Source organism: Pomacea canaliculata, linkage group LG11 (genome assembly GCF_003073045.1).
Source record: "Pomacea canaliculata isolate SZHN2017 linkage group LG11, ASM307304v1, whole genome shotgun sequence".
NCBI classification, from domain to species: domain Eukaryota; kingdom Metazoa; phylum Mollusca; class Gastropoda; order Architaenioglossa; family Ampullariidae; genus Pomacea; species Pomacea canaliculata.
The window spans coordinates 18,992,053-19,017,101 of NC_037600.1; the positions used below are offsets into that span (position 1 = coordinate 18,992,053).

The following is a 25,049-nucleotide window of genomic DNA, read 5'->3' on the forward strand; positions in this document are numbered from 1 at the left end:
GGTGGAAGACTGGGTACCTGAAATATGAGAGGGTATGGAACTATTGTCGGTGCTGATATTACGGGTAGCTACCCCTAATAGTTATGGACAAAAAACAGAAAAAATGAGACTTGTTGATATCACTACCAACTGGATGTGAGTGCTGAATTTAAGACAATTTTTTTCAGCCATTGTATTTCCCCTCGTCCTTCATTCCTCCTCTTCCTGCTGTTTTCATTCTCTCTCTCTCTCTGTCTCTCATGCTGTCTACTGCTCTGTCTCTCTGTTTGCAGACGACCTATCTTCAACCCTATGTCTGCTGTATTGCAGGACAAAGACCGGCATGACTCCTCCAGTTCCGACTCGGGCATCACCATCCTCCGAACCTCGGAGTTCTCTCCCCCGTCTAGCCCCTTCCCGCACACACCTAACGCCATCGACTCGGAGCAGGAGACTGATCTCGTCTGACCTCCCCCTCCTGCTACAGGGGGAGGGGGAAACTCACTGCTCGCGGACGGCGTGAGGTGCGCCGAGTGGCGGATGTCACGGTGATGGAGTCGCTTGAGGAAGTGACGTCAGGACTAAGGCGCTCGACCGCATCTCGCTGCAGCTAAACTGGCACTGTAGTTACCTGACACCTCGCTCCCTCCAGCCTCCAGCAGCCTCTCACACCTGTCCATCATAAACCAGGATTTGGGCTTCTCCAACTTCCTTTCTGCAGGAATGGTCACCAGTAAGCAGGAAGGTGTTGCCATGGTTACGGTGCAGCCTTTACCAGTCCAATGTGGCACCTGGATAGAAGACGGCGCTGTGATTCAAACCTCACCCACACCTTCTGAGATACCTGTCACACCTGAGCGCACCTGTACCTGCAAAGGTGTGCACTCTAACACCGGTATCATCTCTTCCTCCCCATCCTCCCCCACCAGTTCCCTCCGTCCTACCACCTCCCAGTCGTTTGTTGCCCCTCCCCACAAAACACACAAACACACACATATTCTCTTTTTGTCCAACCTTGGTCATTTGTGATGATCAAGACAAGATGTGAAATTTTAAATCGTTGACTCAATAGCCCTAACCTCGTTTAAGTCAAAGGTTATCGCTTTGGGATAATTTCCATGCTTACTGAATGTGAGGCACATTATTCCCCGCCATTTAACCTTTGACCCCATCGTTACATTCTGTTTCATAAATAAATGTAAATCGCTAGTTTCCGGCCTTGCGTGACCATGGGAAATTATGTTCGGACATCTCTTAACTGTGGATGTTAGCATTACCTCCCTTGTGGTCAGTGTTACGTGTGAGAAAGATGAGACAACTCTCACCAGCCTCACCAGCAGTCACGTGCCTACAGCTACAGAAGCAGGCAGTGGTTGGCCTGCGCCGTCGTCTCCCGTGATGCACGTGTAGAAATGGAAACTTCTGGAAGCGGCTGAACGCATGAGACTAACGTGGAGAACTGTTAGTGTGCTGTGATGTCACTGTGGTGACCTAGAGACCTACCATTGAACTTGTGACCTCGCCTTTATAAATTATGTTGTCACATTTAAAATTTTATTCTGGTGACGAGTTTGTGTGAGAAGTGTGTGCGCCATTGTATGGCATGGCCGCCTTGGTCTGTACAAGTAAGGTTAGAGGAGAGGTCACCATCACTGCTTGCTGGGTAATGACGTCATCATCACTCGACAGGCTCGACTGCTGCTTCATTTTGTGATGTTGCTGTGTGGACAGGAAGTTCTCTCAGCGATGTTTGTGAGAGGAATGTGGACAGGAAGTTCGTAGTGTGGAGTTAGTGATTCGTCGGCTTCAACATTCACACCTTTCACTGGCGTCTCACCCGACGTTTGTGACCAGCGCAGGTGTTGACATCATTTGGTGGTCGTGAATGTTTGACAATTTCAGATGTCGGACATCTCTGTGGACATTAAGTGAAGCAGTACAGTGCAAGGTTGTGACTGAGGTATGATCTCACGACATCAAACACGACTTGTGGCATGGACTTCTTTGTCACTAACCGACGTTTGGCTACACTACCTACATTGGATGGACACAGGTGATAAGTTCATTATCGTACTCATGATATCGTAGGCAACATCTTCATCACCATACGTCCTGTGGGTTCAGACCTCACCTGCCTGTACTGGGGTCACACACGAGGAGGTAGGATCAGTCATCAATCCGGACACGACCGTTATGTTTGTGCAGGTTGTCGGTGAGGCTGCTGTGGGTGCAGTTGATACAGTTGCCAAAGTTTCAGCAGCAGGCCGACACTGACTACAAACGAGAAATAGATGAGTGAGGTTTAATCACTGAGGTGAAGCCAGTGAGATTCTATGGGTGGGGTGGGGTAGATCAACTGATGGTTCCAGTTTATTGCCGTCTCACTCTCTCAAACCTTTATTTTTGTGTGGAGAGAAGAGAGTGGGCAGGCGGAGGTTCTTGGATTTATGTCTGTTAATACATTTATCTTCCCTGCCTTATTTTCACCGTCTGTGTTATTTTCCTGTCAACTGCAGTTTTCATATCGTTTACTGCCATCCTGCTTTTTGTCACGTGACTGGCTTTCCTAAGGTCTCCTGCATGACCCCAGTGTCCGACAACTGAGACCCTGTGAGGTCAGATGGACGAGTCGTCTCCGAGGCAGTAGACTGACCTCGCGATAAGCCAAGACAAAGTCCCGACAGCCTCTTGGATTTCAAAATTCTTCACGTTTTCAATGTGAAGATCTATAAGCTAATCGGAGTTGTATTATTCGTCACGTGACTTTTGCGACTCCATCGTGATGATTAGGTATACTTATAGATATTTTTATGTTCTGGTTTATGTTACGGCACCAAGACTCGAAGCATTTGGACCCAAAATTTCACCCTGAGATGATATGATCCCTTGAAGCCCCTAGCACAAATGTACGCACGTGAGCTTGACCCTGCCGCCGTTGGACATCGTGTCCATTTGCATAATTTTTACATTTTTTTGTAAAACAAGAACTTATATCATCTTCGTTCACTTGCTCAACGGACTTTGACGAGAGCAACAACGAAGACGCGAGAAGCGCAGTGTTTGTTTGCGCAGCCAAAAGTAAGCCTTATACCCTCAGCCACTCACTTCGTCGCCCCGCTCCTCCGACAGACGGCGAGGCTGCTTCTGTCTCTCCTGTCGTCTGTCCTCGTTGTGCGAGGCGTTCTCGCTGCAGCTCACGACCTTTAACCCCCACTCCACTGCTCCCTCTCCCCACACCCCGGTGCCCTTTGGGGGCTCAGACCCCCACTCCCCTGCTCCCTCCCCCCCCCCGGTGCCCTTTGGGGGACACAGACCCCTGCTCCCTCCCCCCCCCCCCGGTGCCCTTTGGGGGCACGGATCGCACGTCACGTGACTTGTGACCCTCTGTTTGCCTTGGTGTGTTTTGTGAGTCGACGTGAGTAGCTGCTGTGAGTTGACGAGCCACTACTTTTACTGTTCGCTGGTGCAACTCTCCACCAGCATCGCTGCTGCACTCGTCACTGTTACATCTCATGTTTATATGCGCACGTCACAATGACATCATTGTACATCACGTGCTCGCCTCTTTGTGAGTTTTTCACACGCACACAGAATTGAGCTCAGTTTTCGTTGGCGTATAACTGTCCGTGGAGGCGCTTTTTCGCCAAGAGCATAGAAGGGAATAAACCTAGTTAAAACGTTTCTTCAAATTTTATAAAAATGTTATTAAAACTGAAAATTCCTGGGGGAAAAAAACGTTGATGCCATTTCTATGGTGTTGATCCGTCTGCTCTGAAGTAGGAATAGGCCGAGATCAGCGCCACGTGTGTTCAACTTTTCACACCTGAGCACACCTGTACCTGCAGTGGTGTGCACTCACACTCTCATGATCTCTTCCTCCCCACCCTCCACCAGTCCCCAGGTACGAGTGCTGTGTGATTTAGCCAAGCGCTGTCAAGGAGAAGTGCAATGATGAGATTGGGTATGACCTCATGACCTCAGGTCGAGGTGTTAGGTCATCGCACTGTGGAAACTGGCACATTGGAAACAAAATGTTCTTTAAAAGATGGACAAACACGCCGATTCAGATTATTTCTAATATTTTCGATGATAGATGACTGGCACCATTGCGTTGTAATGATGGAAATAGAAGTGACAGAAAAACTACCCCAACAGCACTCGGACTCTAACAGGTGTCGGATCAGTTCATCGCTCCATCTCCAATTAGCAATAGGACAGCTGCTATTTAACATATTGGTCATGAGGTGGCTAAACATGTAGTTTTCTTAACAAATGCGTGTTTACAGATGGAAATGTAAAGATTTAGATGTTCAGTCTCCCCAAGTCACGTGGAGAAGTAGGCGGTTCATGATGTCACCAGTGGGTGATTCGTAATTTCCCACATTTACAGAGAAAAAAAAACAAGATGTAACGACAGGCGAAAACAAAGTTTACAATGCAGATAGATTAAAAGGAAAAATACTTTTTCACGTCTTCTAGAGGTTTCTGGTTGCTAAGGCTAAAGCTAACTACAAGAAAAACTTTTATTTAGTTGTAGTCGAAATCAGATCATCCGACATTTTCTTCCTCACAGGTCGGTGTCTAGGTTACCAAGGATACAAGTCACACAGACTGCTTTGTCTGAGATGTATGGTCTGTTGTTTAAATGACCAACCTTTAAGTGTACACGTGTGCGAGAGAGACAGTCCAGGGAGACAAAGGGAGACAACTTTGTTAGCTCGATAACGTCCCTTTGTAGAGTTCTGTGACCGGTCTTACAGCAAAATGAAAAGAGCTTCTGTGTCTTGTACAAACTCTTGTGACCGATGCTTACAACGTGTGCTTTTCACAAGAATGTTGGTGTCTGCACACGCCTGAGCAGTCGCATTATGCACGTGCACAAACACACTGTCGATGGCAAAGCCCCCCGCCATCCATGCCCACCCCACCTTCCCTACCCCCCAACACCATGAAGCTTTTATTGTGAAGGAAACGATTGGCGCGACGTGAAGACGTGCAATATATTCGCAGAATTCCTTTGTGATATTCAACTACCTGTTGTTGCTACCATGGCGATGGACGTTAGAGCATAATATGTTTGTTGCACTTGTTGACTAACATTCTCTCTAGCAGAGGGAAGATACAATTTAAGATCCGTTGGCGGGTAAGAGAACTCGGTGGCCGGAAACAAACTTGAAGTAGAAGGTTGAATGTACATACACACCTGGAGCATGTTTTCCGGTCACACACACTCACATACACACTAACAATGCCTTCACGAGTCATAATATTTTTCTTCCCCTCAAAGACGGGATTTTAATGAAGATTTAATCTTGAGCATCAGACATCTTGTCCTCGCCGTTTTCATCGTTCCGTCTCAGCATCCACGCTTTCGGCTGCATGACGGGATACATGCTCGTTTGTTGCTCACGTTGTTGTCGATGTTGTACGGGTTTTCTAGTGACTGCCGGCTCACCCCGGGTGTGTCCACGGGTGAGACTGCAACACAAGTACACTGGTGTCTATCGTGGTTCTGTGTCATGACTTTCACTGTACAGGGTTGTGTCTCACTACGACAGAAACAAAAATTTCCCCGCTCTCTCTCTCTCTCTCTGGAGTCAGGTATAGGGAGACTTTAAACCGCGTTAGACGAGGCAAACGAGGGAGTTAGAAAAGGCAAAACTGCTGTATATTCTTGTCAAACCGCATCTTACTATTCGCCACTGAGTTGCAGATAATAAAGTGATGCCTTTCAGTAGAGACACAACTGTAACCATTATCGCTGATGATAAAGCAGCTCCTTATAGAAAGATTTGCTATGTTGGCTTAGTATTAATTAGCTTACCAGAAAGCCATGTCAAAGTATGTAATATTGACTACAAGATCTCAACCAGCCACTTGGATTGTGTACATCTTGTGGCTATGAAGAAAATGAGTGTATGTATTACGAAATCCCTATAATGTTCATAATATTTTTAACCAACAGAGAAGAAAGAAAAATCTCTACTTTGGAAAAAAATAAAAGCAGCAGATTAACTTTTGTTGTTGTCTGTGTGGTTATTACTGATGGGAGAGCTTTGAGCTTCCTTGGTGAGATTGTGAGCGAAGCTCACGATTTGATGTCTGAGAGAGACAAAGCTAACATGATTATCCAACAACACCTTTCCAAAACTAAAATCTAGTGTCTGTCTGTCATTCACTCAAACTAGTTATTCAGTTGGCCAGAACCCGCTTCAAGAAGAAAGCGAGATTTCAAAATGTGGGGTTCGATTTCCGAAGGGGAAATGCGTGGCAAACGTGTGCCCCATTCGGTCTCCAAAGATAACTTTCTGCCCTTGGACAAACCAGACGAGAAGAGAGAGGACAAAAAGGAGAGATGGCAGGTGGCTTATTCTGGCCCAGAGTATCCCCGTGGCATTGCCTTGATTCTCTCAAACCACTCCACCCCATGCACCTGTCCAGTTTCCCTCATTAGGGAAGACAATTATTGCCCTTGACTGGGTCACAGTTGAAGGTGAAAGGTGAAAGAGCCCGATACAGAAAGGCCGTGCTGGACTCTGTCACACATGACTCAGGTAAGTCTGGCTTCGCTTTAATTTGTTTCTGCTATCCGGTGTCTCAATTCATTACTTTGGTACGAGCAGGCAGCTGTAAAAACTTGTCAGACTTCTGTTTGATTTTCATCACTTTTTATCCATATCAAGGAAGCTAGAATAGTGTGGGTCTCATAGAAGACCCTCAGAGTCAAAGGATATCAGCTACGCCATGTTCATACCCTCCACAAAGAAAGAAAGTTTCGATCTGCACACGACACTTAGAAAACTGCTAAACGCTGATTGGATGTTGCCATAGGACACTGATCTGAAAGAAAGACGCCCATTTAGTGCACAATTTTGAGGACTCGCTAAATGTCACATCTGTTCCCATTATCAACAAATAATAAACTTTCTACAAGGGTCAAAGAGGGTGCGCACTCAGAATTCACACAAATTTTCATCACATACACTTCACATTATCACGATTCTCAGTCATCTCTAGATAATATCCTCGACAAGGCTGCGGCAGGTGGGGTTGAGAGGACGTAGGTGGCTATGTTTCACAAACACGACGATCGGCCTCAACATCCGGGCCACTGCCGACATTTCTCGCCCAGAGCTCGACAATATCGTAGTTTTAGAATGCACCATGTGCTAACAAGATATACTAACAAGGTATTTATCTACGAGACATGAAGACAGAGATCATATGTTTATGTTGTGATACATACTAAACAGACATTTATCTACGAGACATTTGAAAGATAGACTTTCAATATTTCCTCCTTTATTGTCTCCCTCGTCATACAAACACAACTACACAGTATGTGTGTGTACTACACCAACATAGTACTAGCAATACTGAAGACAATACAAGAGTAAAAGATTTTCATTATTAAAAAACAGTTCAAACTCGGTGTGGGACAAGCATGTGAGGCTCATGAAATAATTATTCTCGAGTCATGCCAGGGAAAGAAAAGGCAGCGTGTGGATGTCACCTCACCGTTAGTCTCTTTTTATTTTTGTCTCCCCCTGTCCGGTCAGAGTGCTACCAATATTTCTCTTGTGACTTCACTTCATAAATATCCTCATCTTATGGTTTTCACCATACTCATGGTCTGTTCTTCAATGCACGCACGCACGCACACGGTGGTTGGATTCCTGTCCAAGCCTCGATGTCCACCACCCACCGAACCCCGCACTGGTGTGTAACATGGACGTTCTTCTAACGAAAAGAGATGATAAGCTGTTAAGATGTTTTTTTTTCAACAAAATATTTAGCAATATGTTTATTGACATCACTGATTTTGTTTATTCCTTCTGGCAAATAAATAGCTGCTTAACAAGAGGAATAAATTCGGTTACAATCTGTAAACATCACTTCACCTCTCCTGTCAGAGCTCTGATTGTTCCCAAGATAAATGATAGTGGTTGCCATGCTGAGCTCGTCGTCGTCGTCGTCGTAGGTACAGGGTGTTTATGAAAATGATAATACACGCTCTCTCTCTCCAGTTAACTACGGATATATTTTCATAACTTTTTGCCTCAGACATTTCGCATTACAGGTTGGTATTCAACAGCGAGAACTATTGCTAGTCTCGCGCTGTTCAGGGACCTTACTCTCAGTGAGGTGTAATCACTCACTGAAATGTCATCTAACCCAATCATCAGTCTCCTCAACAGCACAGTAGTCGTCATCAGCGACAAGCTTAGTGTCAATGCTGTCGAGAAGTTAGGAGCATCATCTCACCTTCTCCAGAAGCAGCGGCTCAAACATCAGGTACTGCTGCATCTGGAGAGACAGTTCCAGACGGACGACTGCCTGGCGGAAATGGCTGGACGGCAAGTTGCGTCGCACCTCCATGCGGCTGAGGTGCTGCAGCGACGGAAACCGCTGCCTGAGCAGCAGTCACGCCTCAGATCTTCGTACAGCTCCATGGCTTTGTCACGTGAGCGACTGTCACGTCTGTCACTGTGTGACCAGGCCCGCGAGCTGTGTCCTGCCATCGATGGTGTCGGGTGCTGGTTGCTACCAGTTACCGCGTCGTCACGCGAGTTTCCGCGAGACCGCGGTGACTTCCGCCCTGCGCAGGCCGTCTGTGAGCAGGGGTCGAGTCGGAAGCCCAGCTTGATGAGAGTGCGGGCGAGCTGCCGCCTGCTCCTGGCGTGAAAGTCCGTCGTCCGCCATCTTGCTCCGTGCTGCAGCAGCTTCCGCAACGGCGTTTCGCCTGCGTGGTTGGCAGCGTTGACGTCAGCTCCGTGCTGCACCAGAACTGCGATTACGTCATCGCAGCAGCGTGCGCACGCCACGTGAAGGGGCGTGTCGCCCATGATGCTGTCTCTGGCACTGACGTCACATCCGGCGTCCAGCAGGCGCTTCAAAGCTGCAATGTTGGAGGACAGCGCCGCGCAGTGGACTGGTCGCCGGCCGGTTGTGCTCTGGTGCTCGGGGTTGGCGCCCTCACGCAGCAGCCGCTCTATGACTGCCATCTGAACATACAAAGGTGACGTCATAACACGTGGCGCTAAGTATAGTCCCTTCATCCATAACTACATTCTTTTCCGGGGAACAAATTATATGCATTGGTTGGTCTAGTACAGTAAGCCATTGCTTTTCTCTCACTCACACAGAGAGAGAGAGAAAGGGCAAGTCTTTTTATCTACTCAACAAATGAATGCCCCAGATTAAGCCCGCTCGGTAATCTAATACTAAGACATGTTGGCTCCGTCTACTGGATGGCTGCCAGGGTCGGCAATTGCTGTAAAGACTCTATTCATTCCTGGTTAAGACGCAGTTCTCCTCCTTTCAGTGAGTGTAATATGACAGATCAGGCCCCGAAAGGGAATGGAAGCATGAAGGGGTCGGCTCATTATGAAGGACAGAAAGCCACCTCCCGCCTCCAAACCCCCGAAAGTCGAGGCCCTGACCGGAATCACGAGCAAAGAGAGAAGAAGGTTGGGAGAGTGGGTCTGCACCTGTACAGGTGAACAGCGGCTGAATCTAAATAAACTCGACTACACTCCACCGTTCTATTGACTTGTGACTACTGCAGCAAGTACCAGAGACGGATTTTTCGGTTTTAGTATGTGCAGTTTTCCTTTTTCTCTTCCTCCTCTCTCTTTCTTTCTTTTGCAAAGAATTCATTCGTTATTTCTTTTGCAAAAAGAGTCAATATTTTAAAGATGAGTGACAGAAGTTTCAATAATGACCTTATTACATTATATTCTTTCGCAGGTAAAAAAAAAATCTTAACCTCTTGGCTCTAGCAGGATGAACTACAGACTCCCATCAGAAATTAGAACTAGTATTCTATCAAAATGTTTCCACTAATCGTGATCATACAGAATGTAACGCTTTTAACAAGCAGACAGCCGGAAACTGTCTTCAAAACGTTTAACGGGACCTTCACCTGAGCCTCGTTGACTAATCGCGGATACAGGTTCATGCAATCCATCCATATTAACGTGTACAATGTAAACTCACTACCGATCCGCTGTTAGTCTCGGCGAGCCGTAACAAAGAATGTGAATAAATCGGAAGCTATGTCGTCTAATGATTCGTTTTAGCAGTTAACTGCAAAAAATCGTCTGTCATCAGTCCAGGAATATTAGTTCGTGATCCATACGAAATCTGACCACCATTCGGTGGGTCATCCAGTGCGCATGCGTGAACGGAAGATGTCATGTTTGATCTCATGCCTGCTTGGAACCTGTTGGATCAAATGACTTGAGTCAGCATCCTACGCCAGACCTACTCACCGCTTTGCCCGAAGTGAATGCGAGCGCAGCAAAGAGGGCGCTCTCCCCCGTGCTGTCCACCCCGCTGACGTCAGAGCCGTGGTCCAGCAGCACCATGGCAACGTCCTGATGACCCAGGCGACAGGACAGGTGCAGCAAGGGCCTGCCTCGATACAGGCTGTTTGCCTTCGCTCCGTGGGCCAGAAGAATCTCGGCCATTTCCCTGTCACGTGAGACTGAGGGTCACTCTCCGACAAACTCTCGTTCGCTCGCATTCATTCGTTCATGAAGATTCTCGCAAAACATGTTCAAACCCAGATCATGAACTCGTGCTTTACCTGACGATGGAAGAAAAGTAGTGGATCAAAAAAACTTTTAAAAATTAATTCAGGTGTAGTTCATCCAGAACAAATCCTGGCTTAGTCTTTCAGAAATGAGGAGTCTCGTGAAACACATCTTAATCTCCATGACATAGTTGTAGCCAATGTTTTCTGATGATGGAGGTCAGGGGGAGTTAATTAAGAAAAGACACCAGACGCCAAGAGTTATCTGTATTTGTGTTGTATTCGAATCCCAGCTTTTTTTCTTTTTTTTTTTCTTTTTTTTTTTTTTTTTTTTTTTTCTTTTTTTTTTTTTTTTTTTTTTGCCAGTGGCGTGGAAGGTAACGTAGTACGTGGGTGGGAGGCGGGATAATTGAGGAAGCCTTCTCTGTGTTCTGTGCCTCCCTTAGGGGCTTCCTGCTTCTTTGTCAGCAAATAGCTGCAGAGCCTCTGGTGCTGGAACCTCACCCTGCCTGCTGCCTCCCTGTGATCCCCAGTCCCACTAACGCCAGACTTTTTATCTCAACATTATTACGGTTGTTCTCTTTACAGGCTTGCTTTACTTTCCCTTCCTTTTTTTCTATTTTGTTTTTAATTCTCTCTTTTTTTTCTCTTCTCCTGCCTCGTCCTCTACTGCTTTTTTAATTAACTTATTTTTAACGAATTTTATTGTTTTTGTTGTTGTTCCTGAAAGTTGATCGAACTAAAACATAAATTAATTTTTGTTTTTCTTCTACTTTGTTTATTGAATTCAAGAATCAAACCCTGTATTGTCACATATAACGTGTTGTCTGTGGCGTATACGTAACATACGTGTGACAGGTGTGACGTTACACTAAAGATGTACTAAACAGGTGACGTCAGCGTGAGCGTCATCTGAAATGTGACGTTTGTGTGTGAGCAAGAGTGGCAATGACATGAAATGTGACGCGTGTGTGTGTGTGAGCAAGAAAGAGTGGCAGAGAGACATGAGTTGTGACGTTTGTTTGTGACCGTGTGACTCGTGACGTGCATGTGGTAAGAACCTCGCTGACGTACTTGTGTCCTTGCTCCACGGCGAGGCCCAGAAGCTTGTCCACCCGCGTCCTGCCGTCCGACCTGCCGGTCAGCTCCTCGCTGTGCAGCAGAAACTCTTCGCCCACGTGCTGCAGCAGTGACGTCACCGTGCCCAAAGAACCAGAAGCCACAGCGTTGCGCAGCACGAGACAGCACTGCTGCTGAAGGTCGGTGACAGGCAGGGGAGAGAAGTGTGCCGCCAGCATGGACTTGAGTAGCGTCACCGGCGTGCTGCGCGCGCACCAGTCTAGTGACGTCACGGCCATGTCTGTCAGTGACGACTGATCCATCCTGTCAGCCTTTTCCTTAGCTTCTTCCTCTTCTGCAACACAGCACGAATGGGACACGATGAATTCTTTTGAGTTACAGGAGTTAAGTGTGACGTATTCTGAGGTTCGCAGCCTCATTGGAGGCCATTTTGGAAGTCCTGCTCTCCAAAATATGAGGTGGACATGCAGTTTGAATGTCCTTACAGTTCTTTAAACAAATACTAATGTCATTAATAATCAAAGTGAGGAGTCTCGGGAAGATAGTTTAGTGATAAACTAATTAGCTAATTAAACTCGACATCAATTACCACGGCTTCCCTCGTTGTACTCTTAACTTGGTAAACTAACAGTTTTCATGTATCCCAGTCTGAACGTAACATTTTGAACATACACCACTAATCCAAAAGCACACAACCAACATCAGCCACAATCAACCAGAACTTACTGTACATACTTGTCTGTGGGTCCATCATCTATACAATTTTAAACAGACACCTTTATGTGCGGTTGGGTTTCACTTCAAGACTTTGATATTAATGGCTTAATTTACTTTCCTTCCTGTCCACTTGCATCGCTCAGTATCACTTTCTTTTTTAGGAAAATGTATTCCAGTGTAACTTTTTTTTTTTTTTTTTTTTTTTGCTAGCTATAGTGGAGTGAGCCTCGTGTTAATTTTTTCAGAGAATCCTGTTCTGCTTTAGTTACTTTAAGCAAGAGAACTAGTCACCAACCTTTAATTTCTAACACTAACCCTACTTATATTCCCCCTGAGGCCAGTGGCTGCCAACAAAACTTGGCCTGTGACCAAACGGCCATTGGCTACTTTCTCACGCTCACTTGCTTCTTTCTGGTCCTTCTGTCTTTGGCCTGTAGAGCAGTGAAGATTAATGTGACTGCCGGCTTCTGAAAGTCGGGTAGCTGGCTTTTCCCACAAGCCAGAGCACCTTCAATCTGCGGGTCATTTACCAGCAGCCACCGCGCCCTTGTGACGTGTCCTGATACAGGGATCTGGAGTGTATCCGTCACATTACAGTAACATGAAACTGAGACTATACTCAATACAGTAGCCATGCTGATAAGGTTTGAACAAAGGACTTTTCTTCTCTCTCTGATCAGGTGATTGTTGGAGGGGGGTGGGTGGAGAACGAGGGGTAGGGTGACGAACTCGATTAATCGGGAGGTGGACAGGCAGCGACATGCCCATGGCGTCTTTAAAAAAAATAACACCATTACCCTCATTAATTCTGCTGCTGTAGCACAACATTTAGCTCGCTACCTGACACCATACAATGAAGGTAGACTAGAGACTGTCGTCAGTTAAGGCCAGTGAAGCTTGAGTATGTGTGAGTATGTGTATATATGTGTATATGTATGTGTGTATATATGGGTATATGTATATATCAGAAAATATAATATATATACGCACTAAAGACGCCGAGACAACGTATTTATTTGTCTAACATGAAAACTAATAAATTTAATATATTTTAATATATTTTTCTTGAATAATTTCCCCCATTTGCCTGTGCATCGCACGAGCACACACAGGTAGCTACCTAACCCTTTCCTTCAGCTGTTCAGCTTATACACACGCTTATAAGACAAAGAAGGAAAGAAAGAAGGAAAGAGACAGTAACTGCTTTTGCGCATGCGAAGACCTTGTCTCTAGTATGTTTACATGTTACTTAGCTTGCCTGCTTATTCACTCTATTTTTCCACTCTTTCTTTCTCACGCTAACAAACTCAAAACATGCACAGGTACATACACACATACTTTTATGCACACACATCACAGGTCCTGCCCTACACCTTCAAACACGCGCACACACACCTAAGGAGGCTGGCATGGAAGAGCCAGCGATGTGAGAGATAATGTGAGTGATGTGAGACCAAGCCGTTACCTGTAGACGATGTGAGAGCCTGTTACGTGAGAGCCAGCGATGTGAGAGCTAATGACGTGAGTGATGAGAGACCAAACCGTTACCTGCAGGTGATGTGTCGCTCTTCCTGCCACCGCAGTCTTGTGTTCTCAGACCTCTTTGGTGCTGGAGTCCCAGACAGTTCCTCGTCCCTCCGGACTCCTCCTCGTAATGTCTGTCAGCGCGCGACGTCGAGGCACGTGACCAGCCTTTGTACTGCTTCACTCCTGTGAACTGTCAATGCCACAGTGAACCCCTCACAACTCCTTCACACCTCTCTCTCTTCCCCTCCCCACTCCCACACGTACCCATTGTGCTTCCATGCATTCCTAATAGCCACCCGACACCACCTCCCGCTTCAGTGACCTCTTATCATTCCAGTCAAGTGGAATCGAGACTCGAATGGCGCCACCTGCACGATGTAGACACGTAGACATGCGGTGTCTACAGTCGCCCACACACGAGTTGAACTTTCCTCCCCCTTCCTCGGTCCCCGGGTGGTGGCTGGAATCGGACAGGCTCTGGACCCTGTACCTTGACACAAACGGTATGCAGGTGTTCATATGGTCGTGTGGGATAGAGACCGACGTACACACACACACAAACACACGCGCGTTCTCAGGAGACATGGGTGGTGGCCAGAAATCAGGGTATCAGGGAATAGAAGGACTCAAGATGCGGAGAGAACACAGCGGTTGGAACACGGACGTGTACAGGTAATACAATTTAAGTTCGTGGTTGGAGGCTTGAAGAAACGTTTCACCTGGTGGGGGTAAGGTAGGCAGTGTCGACCAACACAGAAATAAAATACCTGGATCTCACGAGTTGTGGAGAGGAGTGGGAGATTGCAAGCACACCCCACCTCTCCTGTTACACAGATCAAAGGTGACACACTTCGATGGAATTTCCGCTCACGTCTACCCGTTGTTCAATGCGGGAACAATACGGTATAAAAATACGGTATAACAATACGGTATAACAATACGGTATAACAATACGGTATAACAATACGGTACAACAATACCAACTCACATTTCCTCTTGCTGTGACTGTGCTGCAAACATTGACAATAAAACATTTCTGGAGACCCAGCAGGTGTAAATCTCTCCGCACGGTCCGCGAGCTGCAGTTAAGCTACCTGTAAATACATATTTATGTTGTCATCACCAGCTGACCCGGGTGACCCCTAAAACCTACTCACCTGCTCACCCCCTCGACTTTCTTGAAAGCAACGAACGTGTTTCTTCTGCATTCTGTTGCTGATAGCGAGTGAACCGCAAATCCTCTCGGAATTTCATTTCTTATAGACTTCTTCCTCGTGTTATCTACTAGTCTTCCAATCTTCTTTCTCTCCCATACCCTCCTCTCCTACCTCTCTCTGAGGTGGATTCAGTCTGTTCGTAACGGCACTAGACAAACTCGGTGAATTCAAGAATAAATATTGGCATCTAAGTTTACACACGTTTTGCATCACAGTAGACATTCATCTTTATTTATTTTACAAACAGGGAGTGAATAGAATATAAAATAAATTATGGAAATGATTTTGTGTGAGAGCGCGCTAACGTGTCATGGAGATGAGGAACAAAATGTCAAAGAGAATAAATAGTCTCCTCTACATTTTGGCCCTTCACTTTCAATGTCTCTTCAATACCTCTTCAATGTCCCTCCATCCACTTACCATTTGCAGCACGTGAAATGTAAGACAGATGCAGTTATTGTTCCAGTCCCTTCATTTGTCATAAATGCGGGGGGATCACAGAATCCCTGGGCCGTAGGTTTTAATGCCTTTTTCCATCAAAAGCTAGAAAACCTTTCTTGACACGCCCACCTCCACCCGACCTCAGCGCAACCCCATTCCCCCAAACCTCTTGCCCTAACCGCCTGCAAACCGCTGATTGCTTGGATATTCCAGAATTTGTAAGTTCACCAAACTGTGGACTCCAACATGTCCTTGCTTGCCTCACCTGGCTCCAAACTGCAGGCCCACAAATTAAACCGTCTAACCGCTCTCACCTGCCTTTCATCTATCAATATATCTTCCTGCGAGAGCGACAGGGGCTTTCAGAGTTTGCCCTCGGTATTGTTGGCAGCTTTCGGCGTTAAGTGCTTTTAAAATAAGTCTTACTCTTCAAGCTTTTCAGGATCACTCACCCAAATGCCCTTGTAGGTCTACAAGTCTTCCCAAGAGTTGTACACAGCCGCCTGAGCTCACCATTCACCTGTCTGCAATAGTTGTTTATTACTGTATGAACCGTTCTTTGTTACCTTATGCTACCTGGTGCAATACCTGTGGGTCTTTATTTCAAAATTCTACCTGAAATACAATGCATATGGAAGAAAACATTACCTTGGTCTATTAATACGTAAGCAGGGTTCAGGGTGTATGTGCAGGTGTATACCGAGCAGTGGTCTAATCAAATACCGACCATGGGTTCAAAGATCACAGCACTTAATCTGTGGCGGTTACCCAGGTGATCTCTATGATGACCAGCAATTTCTGTGCCGCTTACTGTGATTACAAACCGATCCTCGGGTATTCGCAGTCTATTACGATATTCTCGCCACTTTATTTTTCCCGAACCCACCTGTCTCAAAATCCCATAATAGTTCTCAGTCTGCCGGGCTGGCAGGCTTTGAGGTCTTAAGCAAGGTTCTCATAGAACTCCCTCCGTCGCTGGACTGTGCCACCCCGTCAGTTCTTTCGCATATTTCAGTGCAGTCTCCCCCGCAATACCCTGGCTTGTCACCAGTGCAGAGAGGCCCCGAGTTCAGGTCTCGCTTGTCCCAGGCCATTCTCTGTGACATATTCGCTGGGTCAGCCGTCGGAGGTTATATCTATGGGTACTCCAGTTTCCTTCCCCCTCGTAGTGCGAAATCACCTCTAGGTGGAAGCACTTTTCCACTTAACCAAACCATCAATTGTTCCCAATTAACTTTATTTGTAGTATTTTAAATTTCTTGAACATAGCAAATGTGTCATTATAAAGTTTACTCTCAAATTATCAACCGAAAACAAAATAGAGCGCATTTTTGTGATGGGCTTGTTAAGCTTGTTATAATGTTTTGGTAATTGAAAGATCCTAATGCGTTTAACCTATTAAACGTTATCGTCCTTCTACTGGACAGATTCCATAAGAAATTGAGGGACAGGATAAGTTTCCAATTTATTGGCCAGATAAAAACCCATGCTGCCTCTCACAAACAAATGACATGCTCATCAGAAGGACAAGATGGTTTATATTTCATTTTATAAAACCCCTTTATTCTGCCAAATCTGTGTAAGTTTTATATATCAACTTGATGTGGTTTGTGACAGTTCTGAACCTTCCCGACACTGGTCTAAAAGGTCTCTCAGCTCCTGATACAGGTCACTCTGCTGGCCGTGTGTCACAGATAGTATCGCCTCAGCCTAAGACAGATCACAAAATTCTAATGAAAAAGTGAACTTTTCTGTGTACAAAAATATAATAAATATGTTGGCAGGTTACACTTGCATAGTCATAAGCTTGCACATTATATACAAACAAGTACACAGGCAGGGATAAGAAAAATGAAGATACAAATCCAGGCTATGGCTCTAGCACTACAAATATGAGCTAGAATAATTAAAGCTGATGATTTGTTTTCAGCTTTGATGTTAAGTGTGTCAGTGGCAGCTGCTGTGCCTGTCTATGTACAAGGTAGTCAGATGAAATGTAGCAAAAGCTACGTTTGATTTGACTGTCCATAACAGACACGTCCTAAAATATGGTAACATCAAAGAAGTATACTTCCAACTGAACATGAACATACCAGGCAGCAACACACTGTACGGACCCAGACATGTAAATTCAGACATTATTCTTGTATTTGTGGTCTCTGAAATTGTGCTGTGTACTTACAATCAAAATAGTGGCTGTCCACAAATACAACTTAAGAGACAGAGGGTTCATACAAAATATTAAAATAATGAAACAGAGCTAATTAATGTCATGCCTACAAAGGCGTGTGAGTAGATAAAAAAAAGATCAAGGGCTTAAGGAAATCTTTACCTCCCTTAGAGATACAGAGGCCTCTTCAGTATGCCCTAAATATAGCTGTAGCTTGCCTGCTCGCATCAACATAAGTCCAGTGTTTGGGCTCATTGCAGGATACAGTGTTCTGCATGCATGCAAGCACTCATATACATTAAACTCTAAAATTTTAAAGCTTAGATTAATTTTGTTGCAATTACCCCTGTCACTACTTACCAATATGCACTGTAGTACTTTCAATAAGTTCAAGGGAAAAAAAAATAAGTATATTGTCCAGAGTGTAAGTATAGCATGTGCTACAGTACTTCACTCGAGTTCATTGGGAAAAGCAACTTACAGTAACATTTTACCTCAACTGTAGGTACAGCATAATATTAATAATTCATCATACATAATACATGTGCAACCACACTAAAAAATTATTAACAGGTTCTTGTAGGGACCAATATAGCAAATTCTTATTATACTAATTATGCTGGCACTAGTATAACAGTAAATATGCTCATTTGTTAATACTGACTTGTATGGTTGAAGTGTTACAACTACATATGAAAGAGCTTGTTCCCACATGCCACATCTAATGGCAGCATCAAGTGCACAGTCCAGAACTCGCAGATGGCTAACGTTGAATGGTGGCAATTGATGCTTTACTTTGCTAAGACACTCCTCACACAGAGAGAGAATTTGCTCCTCACTGGCTGCAAGTAATGACAGACGACAATCATACTGGTGGAAAATATTTACCCAAACTGTTTCAGATGATGTAAATAACAAGAAAAACAAAATAACCCATAAATTGTTGTTCACGTAAGGTAAAATCAGTAAAGGGAAGCAACTTAGTGCTTTTTGGGGGTCTTTGTGAAAAAAATGTCAACACTTGTTACAATCTCTACAAAATTAAATCATGCAATTTTAAACTGCCTTAGAAAATCAAAATATAGGGTTGAGAGCTGACTTTCATCAGCCTTAGACAGGGGATCAACAGACTTCCAACAGCATAAGCCCACCTCCTGATTTGTGCATGTCTGAGACTGTCTGCAAGAGGTCCTGGCATGCTCGTTCGGCTTCTGTTTTGCCTTCTCTTGACACACATTTCCCGTCTGCTGTCAGGCAACCATTGAAACATTCCTCATGAATAAGCAACAATGTATATTTTAACTTTCTTTACTGTCATACAGTTAATGTTTAATTCGTTTCACAAGTTGTCTTCGAAGGAAAACCTATTTCATGATATCTTTATTAAAGATAAGCAAATAAGAGCCTTACATAATTTAGTACTTTCTGAATTAGTTTACATGAATAGTAATATCCTGACAAGAAGTCCTCTGTACACAAACAATGGAATATTTATGAAGAACTTCAAGACAAAAATACAGAAAAAAACATGCAAAACCTATTCTCACTTGTTTCAGCCTCTTCCTTTATACCTGATGTCATCAGCTGGTCCTGTATTACAAAAAAAACACTGAAGATGAGGCAGAATATTGTACAAAGAAAAATGTAAACTGTCCTGAACATTTCCTGGCAGGAGAATTTCAGGCAACAGTTATCTGATGCCTGTATGCAGAAGTAAATGACAACTGAAATTTTTGCACCGCTAGTATCTCACCCTCCTAAATTGACAGCTGTAAGATCATGTGTAATAAAACTAATTTTCAACATTTCACATGGTCTGTACTACTATGACAAAAACAAAATTGCGACTTTTCCCTGACATTTTCCAGGATAAACTTTTAGTTCTAGCACTGATACCACAAGCATATTTCAGAACTTTATTTTCAGCAATGGTTTTCAATCTAGCATGTAAACAAAGAAACTTTGCAAAAATACAGAAACTGAAAGCAAAAATCTACTTTTTCTCTTTACCTGAGCTATGAATTTCTGGAGCCATTTTACACAATTAGCAAGTGGACTAAAGGCCAGACCCAAGTAGAACACTTACTAGGGATGGGTTAGCACACCTTGGACATGTACACAGGAAGTAATACTGTTCCTTTAGCTGTGCCTGCCTCACCCAGGAGGGGGCCAGCTGGTCAATGTAGCTCACAAAGACATGGTCAGCCACCTGCAAGGGATGTTACAACCATGCTTGAATGAAGATTTGCACTAGCAAAATACACAATCACATGTGGCCTTTTTCTTGATTTTAACAGTTTCTTGCCCTGCGAATTCAAGAAAAAGGAGTTTGTGTGTGAAACAAAAACTCTGAGACATCAGAATAATCATCCATCATCATCAGAAAATGGGCCTATCTTGACTGAGGAATCATTTCATTTCATAAATAATAATAATTGCTAGCCACCACCATCTGAATTAACAATGTTCCCTGTTACAAGTTCCCTTATCAGTTCCTGTTAGCCGATGCCCTTGTAATGTATTCACATATTCCTTTGACATTTACACAATCTTACTTTTGTTATATCATCACAAGCAATGTTTTCCACAGCTGACAGGCGCAGGGATTTTCCTTGGAAAGTCATGACTGAATTAGGGCTGCATCTGTGATCCAGCAAGGAGGGACTGAAGATGAGAGCATAATACTGTCAATAAAAACAATTACACTCGTTTAATTGTTGACAAATCCTAATGGCAGCTTCTAACACTTTGGAAAACTACTAATTCCACAAAATAAGCTTCATTCACTTTGGTCAGTCAATCACTTCAAGTGCATCTTCACCATTTTTCAGTTATCTGTTTAGATCAAAACTACACGTTACTTAGCCAGATGACTGAATGGACCTCCTCTACGCCAATGCACAATTTTCACAACCTTTCAATCCAACATTTAATATACTTTTAACATAAGAATGCTTATATCTGAAGTTTGGTATAAAATGAATAAAATTGAATTGGATGTATACTATACAAATAAGTAGAGCATCCTATAAACAATATGTTGAAGTCACTGTGTTCAGCATGCACACAGACTTCTGAATGATTTCCAGTGTGCTAAGACTTATCAACATCAAAAGAGCCTTAAAGTGAAATCATAAAGACCAACAAACACACCTCAGGTAGATTCCTGCCCCTAAGGATTCGTGCAAATCCTCGGTAGCAATGGTGATAGTGTTGACAACCATCTGAGGACATAGCAAAAATCTCTTGCATCAAGTCTACATTTACTATGCAAAAATGCTAATTGCTCTTTTTGTTAGCTTTGTAAGTATGGATAAAATGCTTAATTATATTTACTGAAGGTATTGGCAACCTTAGGTTTGTAAATATTTTTCAAAATTTGCACAATAATATCTCCTACACTCACCAGCTACTCAGTATATAGTCAGAAACACTGAGATCTTACCACAGTTATTAAACACTTCCACCTCATTCTGGAATACAAAATATAAACTACACTTTTATGTAATGAAATATTTCAATACTTTAGTGACATTAATCTCAACAGCAAATACTCTGCCTATCAATGGAACTACATATTAGGATAATAATACTTTGCCAAAAATATCCAAAAGTTCTTGGTTTGATGGGAGAGTTATGTGTGAGCCAGCCAAAAGAGCCAAGGTATGACAAATCTTGGCGAACGCTTCACACCTTTGAGCATCTTTCTTGATCTCTTCAGCATCTGTACACAAGGGAAAGCACTGGACTTTGAGAGCAACTGGAAACCAATGTGTTACTTATGTGTTGTGATTTGGAAACAGCTATATCAGCATGGACAAATCAAAGAGGCTCCAATCTTTCTTTCTCAACAAGCATTCAATCTATAAAGAAAACTTTGTTATCTAGGCCACTATATGAAGCATACTACCTTTTTTTTCTTTAAGATTCAAACACAAAGTACATTATCATGCCCAAAAAAATCACAAAAAAGTGTTTACATTTCTGAAAACAATTTTTAAATGTCATATTTAAAATCTATATTAAACAGAAAGGTTACAGAAAGTTTTTCCACCTTTATTTTTAAATGGATTATAATGGTTTTTAATTTACTTTTTTATTCTCTGAAAACTTTACTACTTGGCGTTATCAGTGCATGAAGGATAAAAGACACATAGGTAGACATGTAAAAAAAAAAAGTAAAAATAAAAAATAAAGATAATAAATTTTAAGAAGGTTAAGTTCTTTTAACTGAAAGGTGCAGTCATTATGGTAACATCAATCATACTGCCTCTTTTTTTTTCACTCACGTGACATCATGTGTGCAAATGTTCTCAATCCTGGATCTCCATACACTTTCTTCAGGTGATCACCACTCTGTGTGAAGCCCACAGTATTTTAAGTAAAAATCACTTCTTTTTAAAAAAAACTATCTAGTTAACAAAACATTTATAAACTGTCTCATTCTGTTTTTGCTATGATCAAAGTCAATATTTTGCAGTACTGTTAAGAAGCTTGTATTTACAATAATTTCATTTTTGTTTTGCCATTGACAGTATGTAGAAAATGATTTTTTTTTAACTGGACACCATAATCACGATTAAAAAACTTACTTATAGCACATTTTCTCAATGCACTTGAACAAAAGTGTTTATACAGTATTTTATTTATGGAATACAGCCCTTGGAAGTATTTCAATTTTAGACAAAAAGCTCTACAGTGCTATTCCTCTTGCTAAGATTGATAACATTACAAACTTACCAGATATTTCAAGACTAGCCTCAGCATAAGCAGCACACTGTCAGTCGGTGTGTTGGGTGCTACTTTCTTCAGACACTGGCACTCAAGCTTGTGTACAGACCAGTCTGCTCTCTAGAAGTATGGTATTAATTTGCTATTTAGGACCTTTGCTGTAATTAAGGGTTGGTGGATGGTTTTCTAGACCACCATGAAACTTTAATATAAATAAATGGGGTATGTAAATTAAAAAAAGGTAAAATTTTCATAGTGCACTAAGTTAAATATCTGAAGAGCAGATTTACAAGTCCCTACAATGAGAACAGTAAAACCTCTATAGAGGTAACTCCTACTTGTTTGTCATAAATGAATAAAGCATTGACAGGAACATTTTTAAAACCACATTATATTATCTTTATGATGATGATCTTTATTATCTTTATGATGATGCATGTCAATTTTAATAACGATTCAGATTTTTTTTTAAACTTCAAACAGTTTTAAGTTTTTCATTCTAATGGTTAGAAATAGGAACATATATATTATTTACACTTACCTGACACTTTTTGCTACAGTATCGTAGCTGGGTGCATGCTGTACATCTCTTCAAATCTGCACTTCTGATAAAATAAAGATGTACACTGTATAAACTGTTGAAATATTCATATACAAATACAATGCTTTATAATTTTGATGCACACCTTGCTTTTAAGTACACATTTTTCTTTCTGTCCAAAAAAAAAAACTTATGTTTTACAGTACTGATTGTGCTAGAGGTTGTATCATTAAACACTAACATTTATGAACATTTATGAGCATTTAGGGCTTGGGGTGTTTTTTTTTAGATTTGACAGATAAGTTAAGTAGCATTAATTACTCGGTTGTTAATAAGTTTTTTGTCTAAATACTTATGACTACAGCCAAACTGTTTGTGTAAATTACATACATTTTTGCCTTCACATTTGCTAAAGTAGACAATATGTGATTCTGACCTTAAAGTATCTACTGCGTCAACAGAGAAGCAAAAACATCCCGCGAAAATGACTGTCTAAATGCGTTGCTATTGCATACAATGTGTGATGTCTTACGAGTCCAAGGCATGCATTGAGTGTTGTGCGTATACCTCATTAAGCAGTAACTACATCTCTCGGAGCGGTGTCGCAAGGCCAGAACATGTGCATAAGGTTCCGAAGTCATAATGACATCTCCCTTTTTGTACCCCATGTTTCCAGAACACTGACGCACAGATTTATTGTAGATATATTGACGATTTTTCATCAAACGTGCAGGCCCGTAACTCTTGATGACTGCTAGAGAAACCAAGATTAGTGTCCCTTTTCCTCTCTATTGCCTCCCTGTTGGTCGGAAAACGTTTAAACTCTGTCGTTTTAAGTCATTTTAAAAGTAAAAAAACATCTGAACGAGTTTTATTGCAAACAAAACAACTAAAATAAAGGAGGTAAAATAAGTTTTACAGAGTACTCGCATTTACAAATAAGTCGTTGTGTTTCTGAAATTTTTCAGTGTCCATGTAAAGACATAGACTACATATATAAAAATTACTGGCTTAGGACAGAGACTTAGGAGGACCCGCGGTGTCACCTGGCTGATTTCATCTCTCCTGACAAACAGCGAAGGTTGCCTTTGTGTATAGCAGATCAAAGGAAGGGGATAGGTGAGAGTACTGAGAGAAGCTGCTGGCTGTTAATAGTGAAAGGAGAAACAATAAAATTGCCTTGCCACGAGCTGTCGGGTACACTCTCAAATGATGACGTGGTTCCAGTTTCCTCTGCTTATAATCGTTGTAGATTTTGTTCATTTTGGAGCTACTAGCAACTTCTTAAACGACAAAAAATTAATTAATTAATTAATTAATTAAACATGATCTGGAATAACAAACGAAAAGAAATCTGCTTCTTTCATTACAGGTTGTAGCTGTCAGAAACTCTGAGGTCCTGTTGCTACATGAAAATTAACTGTTATGATGATTAGTACAGAAAGTGTGTAAAGCATTTTACCGAATGTGTTAAGTTCACCATGCGAAGTATGATCATGCTTTCATGCAAATCAATAGTTTTGATCTTTGGCACCATACAAAAACTTCTGTGGAAAATTGTCCTGCCAGCTTTCAAGCTCCGAACAGAAGGTAACTAAAAGAGTTGTCAGTGATTCCGACTGGGCAAGGATCACCCCCGGTGCGAGAATGACAGATGGAGGCCCATTAATACAGCTGAGCACGTGCATGCACACATGCGCTCGCAGAGGCCAGCCAAACGATGGTTAGATGCAGTGTGGATGGCTGCGCGTCTGCCTGCGTGTGAATATGAGACAAATAAACCAACACCAGAGAGAATTAGTGGCAGTCTGTGGACTATTTGTATTATTTCAGAAAACCTTTTAATGCAAATTTGTATACACTAGTTGGAGGACACCCAAAATCCCTTACCTACACGTACCACGTGCTACAACACCTCTATATATAATGTCACGTTCATCATTTAGTCCAACAAGTGCATGTAAACGAAGCTAAACCAGTCTAGAGTGACTTAAAGGTGCCGTGGGAAATTAAAGTCTTATCCTCTTTCCAAATCCCAAGGTCTGCAATGTTCAAAGGAACTCTTATTCCTCGAAGGAACAATTATTTACTCAGATTACGGAATATCGT

General features: G+C 42.8%; 3 protein-coding genes across 7 annotated transcripts in view; 1 reads left to right on the top strand and 2 right to left on the bottom strand.

The window, feature by feature from the left end:
- Window positions 1–5,994, top strand: part of LOC112575810 (GTPase-activating Rap/Ran-GAP domain-like protein 3) — a gene marked incomplete at its 5' end in the record, with an annotated part of 28,842 nt that extends 22,848 nt beyond the window's left edge. Inside the window, one exon of the mRNA XM_025257837.1 lies at window positions 310–5,994. Coding sequence (XP_025113622.1) covers window positions 310–326 — 17 coding nt within the window. The remainder of the gene's footprint in view (window positions 1–309) is intronic.
- Window positions 5,995–7,754: 1,760 nt separating this feature from the next.
- On the bottom strand, window positions 7,755–14,401 carry LOC112574914 (tankyrase-2-like). 3 transcript variants are annotated; one of them, XM_025256289.1, is made up of 4 exons: window positions 13,862–14,401; window positions 11,591–11,930; window positions 10,254–10,455; window positions 7,755–8,984 (listed from the first exon to the last, which is right to left on the bottom strand). In XM_025256289.1, exons 2-4 carry the CDS (start codon window positions 11,896–11,898, stop codon window positions 8,271–8,273), a joined length of 1,224 nt encoding a protein of 407 aa, XP_025112074.1. In that variant the 5' UTR covers window positions 11,899–11,930; window positions 13,862–14,401; the 3' UTR covers window positions 7,755–8,270. The 3 variants fall into 3 exon arrangements, with proteins under 3 accessions (XP_025112074.1, XP_025112072.1, XP_025112071.1); XM_025256287.1 differs by lacking the exon at window positions 13,862–14,401 and adding an exon at window positions 12,332–13,846; XM_025256286.1 differs by lacking the exon at window positions 13,862–14,401 and adding an exon at window positions 12,323–13,846.
- Window positions 14,402–17,039: 2,638 nt separating this feature from the next.
- On the bottom strand, window positions 17,040–23,686 carry LOC112576224 (histone-lysine N-methyltransferase SMYD3-like). Of its 3 annotated transcripts, none has more exons than XM_025258520.1 (13): window positions 23,508–23,686; window positions 22,941–23,004; window positions 22,409–22,519; window positions 21,958–22,024; window positions 21,262–21,392; window positions 20,822–20,892; window positions 20,224–20,332; window positions 19,755–19,877; window positions 19,216–19,258; window positions 18,820–18,912; window positions 18,333–18,510; window positions 17,831–17,939; window positions 17,040–17,208 (listed from the first exon to the last, which is right to left on the bottom strand). In XM_025258520.1, the coding sequence occupies exons 1-13, from the start codon at window positions 23,660–23,662 to the stop codon at window positions 17,092–17,094; spliced, it is 1,371 nt and encodes a 456-aa protein (XP_025114305.1). In that variant the 5' UTR covers window positions 23,663–23,686; the 3' UTR covers window positions 17,040–17,091. The 3 variants fall into 3 exon arrangements, with proteins under 3 accessions (XP_025114305.1, XP_025114304.1, XP_025114303.1); XM_025258519.1 differs by having other exon boundaries at window positions 18,820–18,915; XM_025258518.1 differs by having other exon boundaries at window positions 19,207–19,258.
- Between the last annotated feature and the right edge of the window lie 1,363 nt (window positions 23,687–25,049).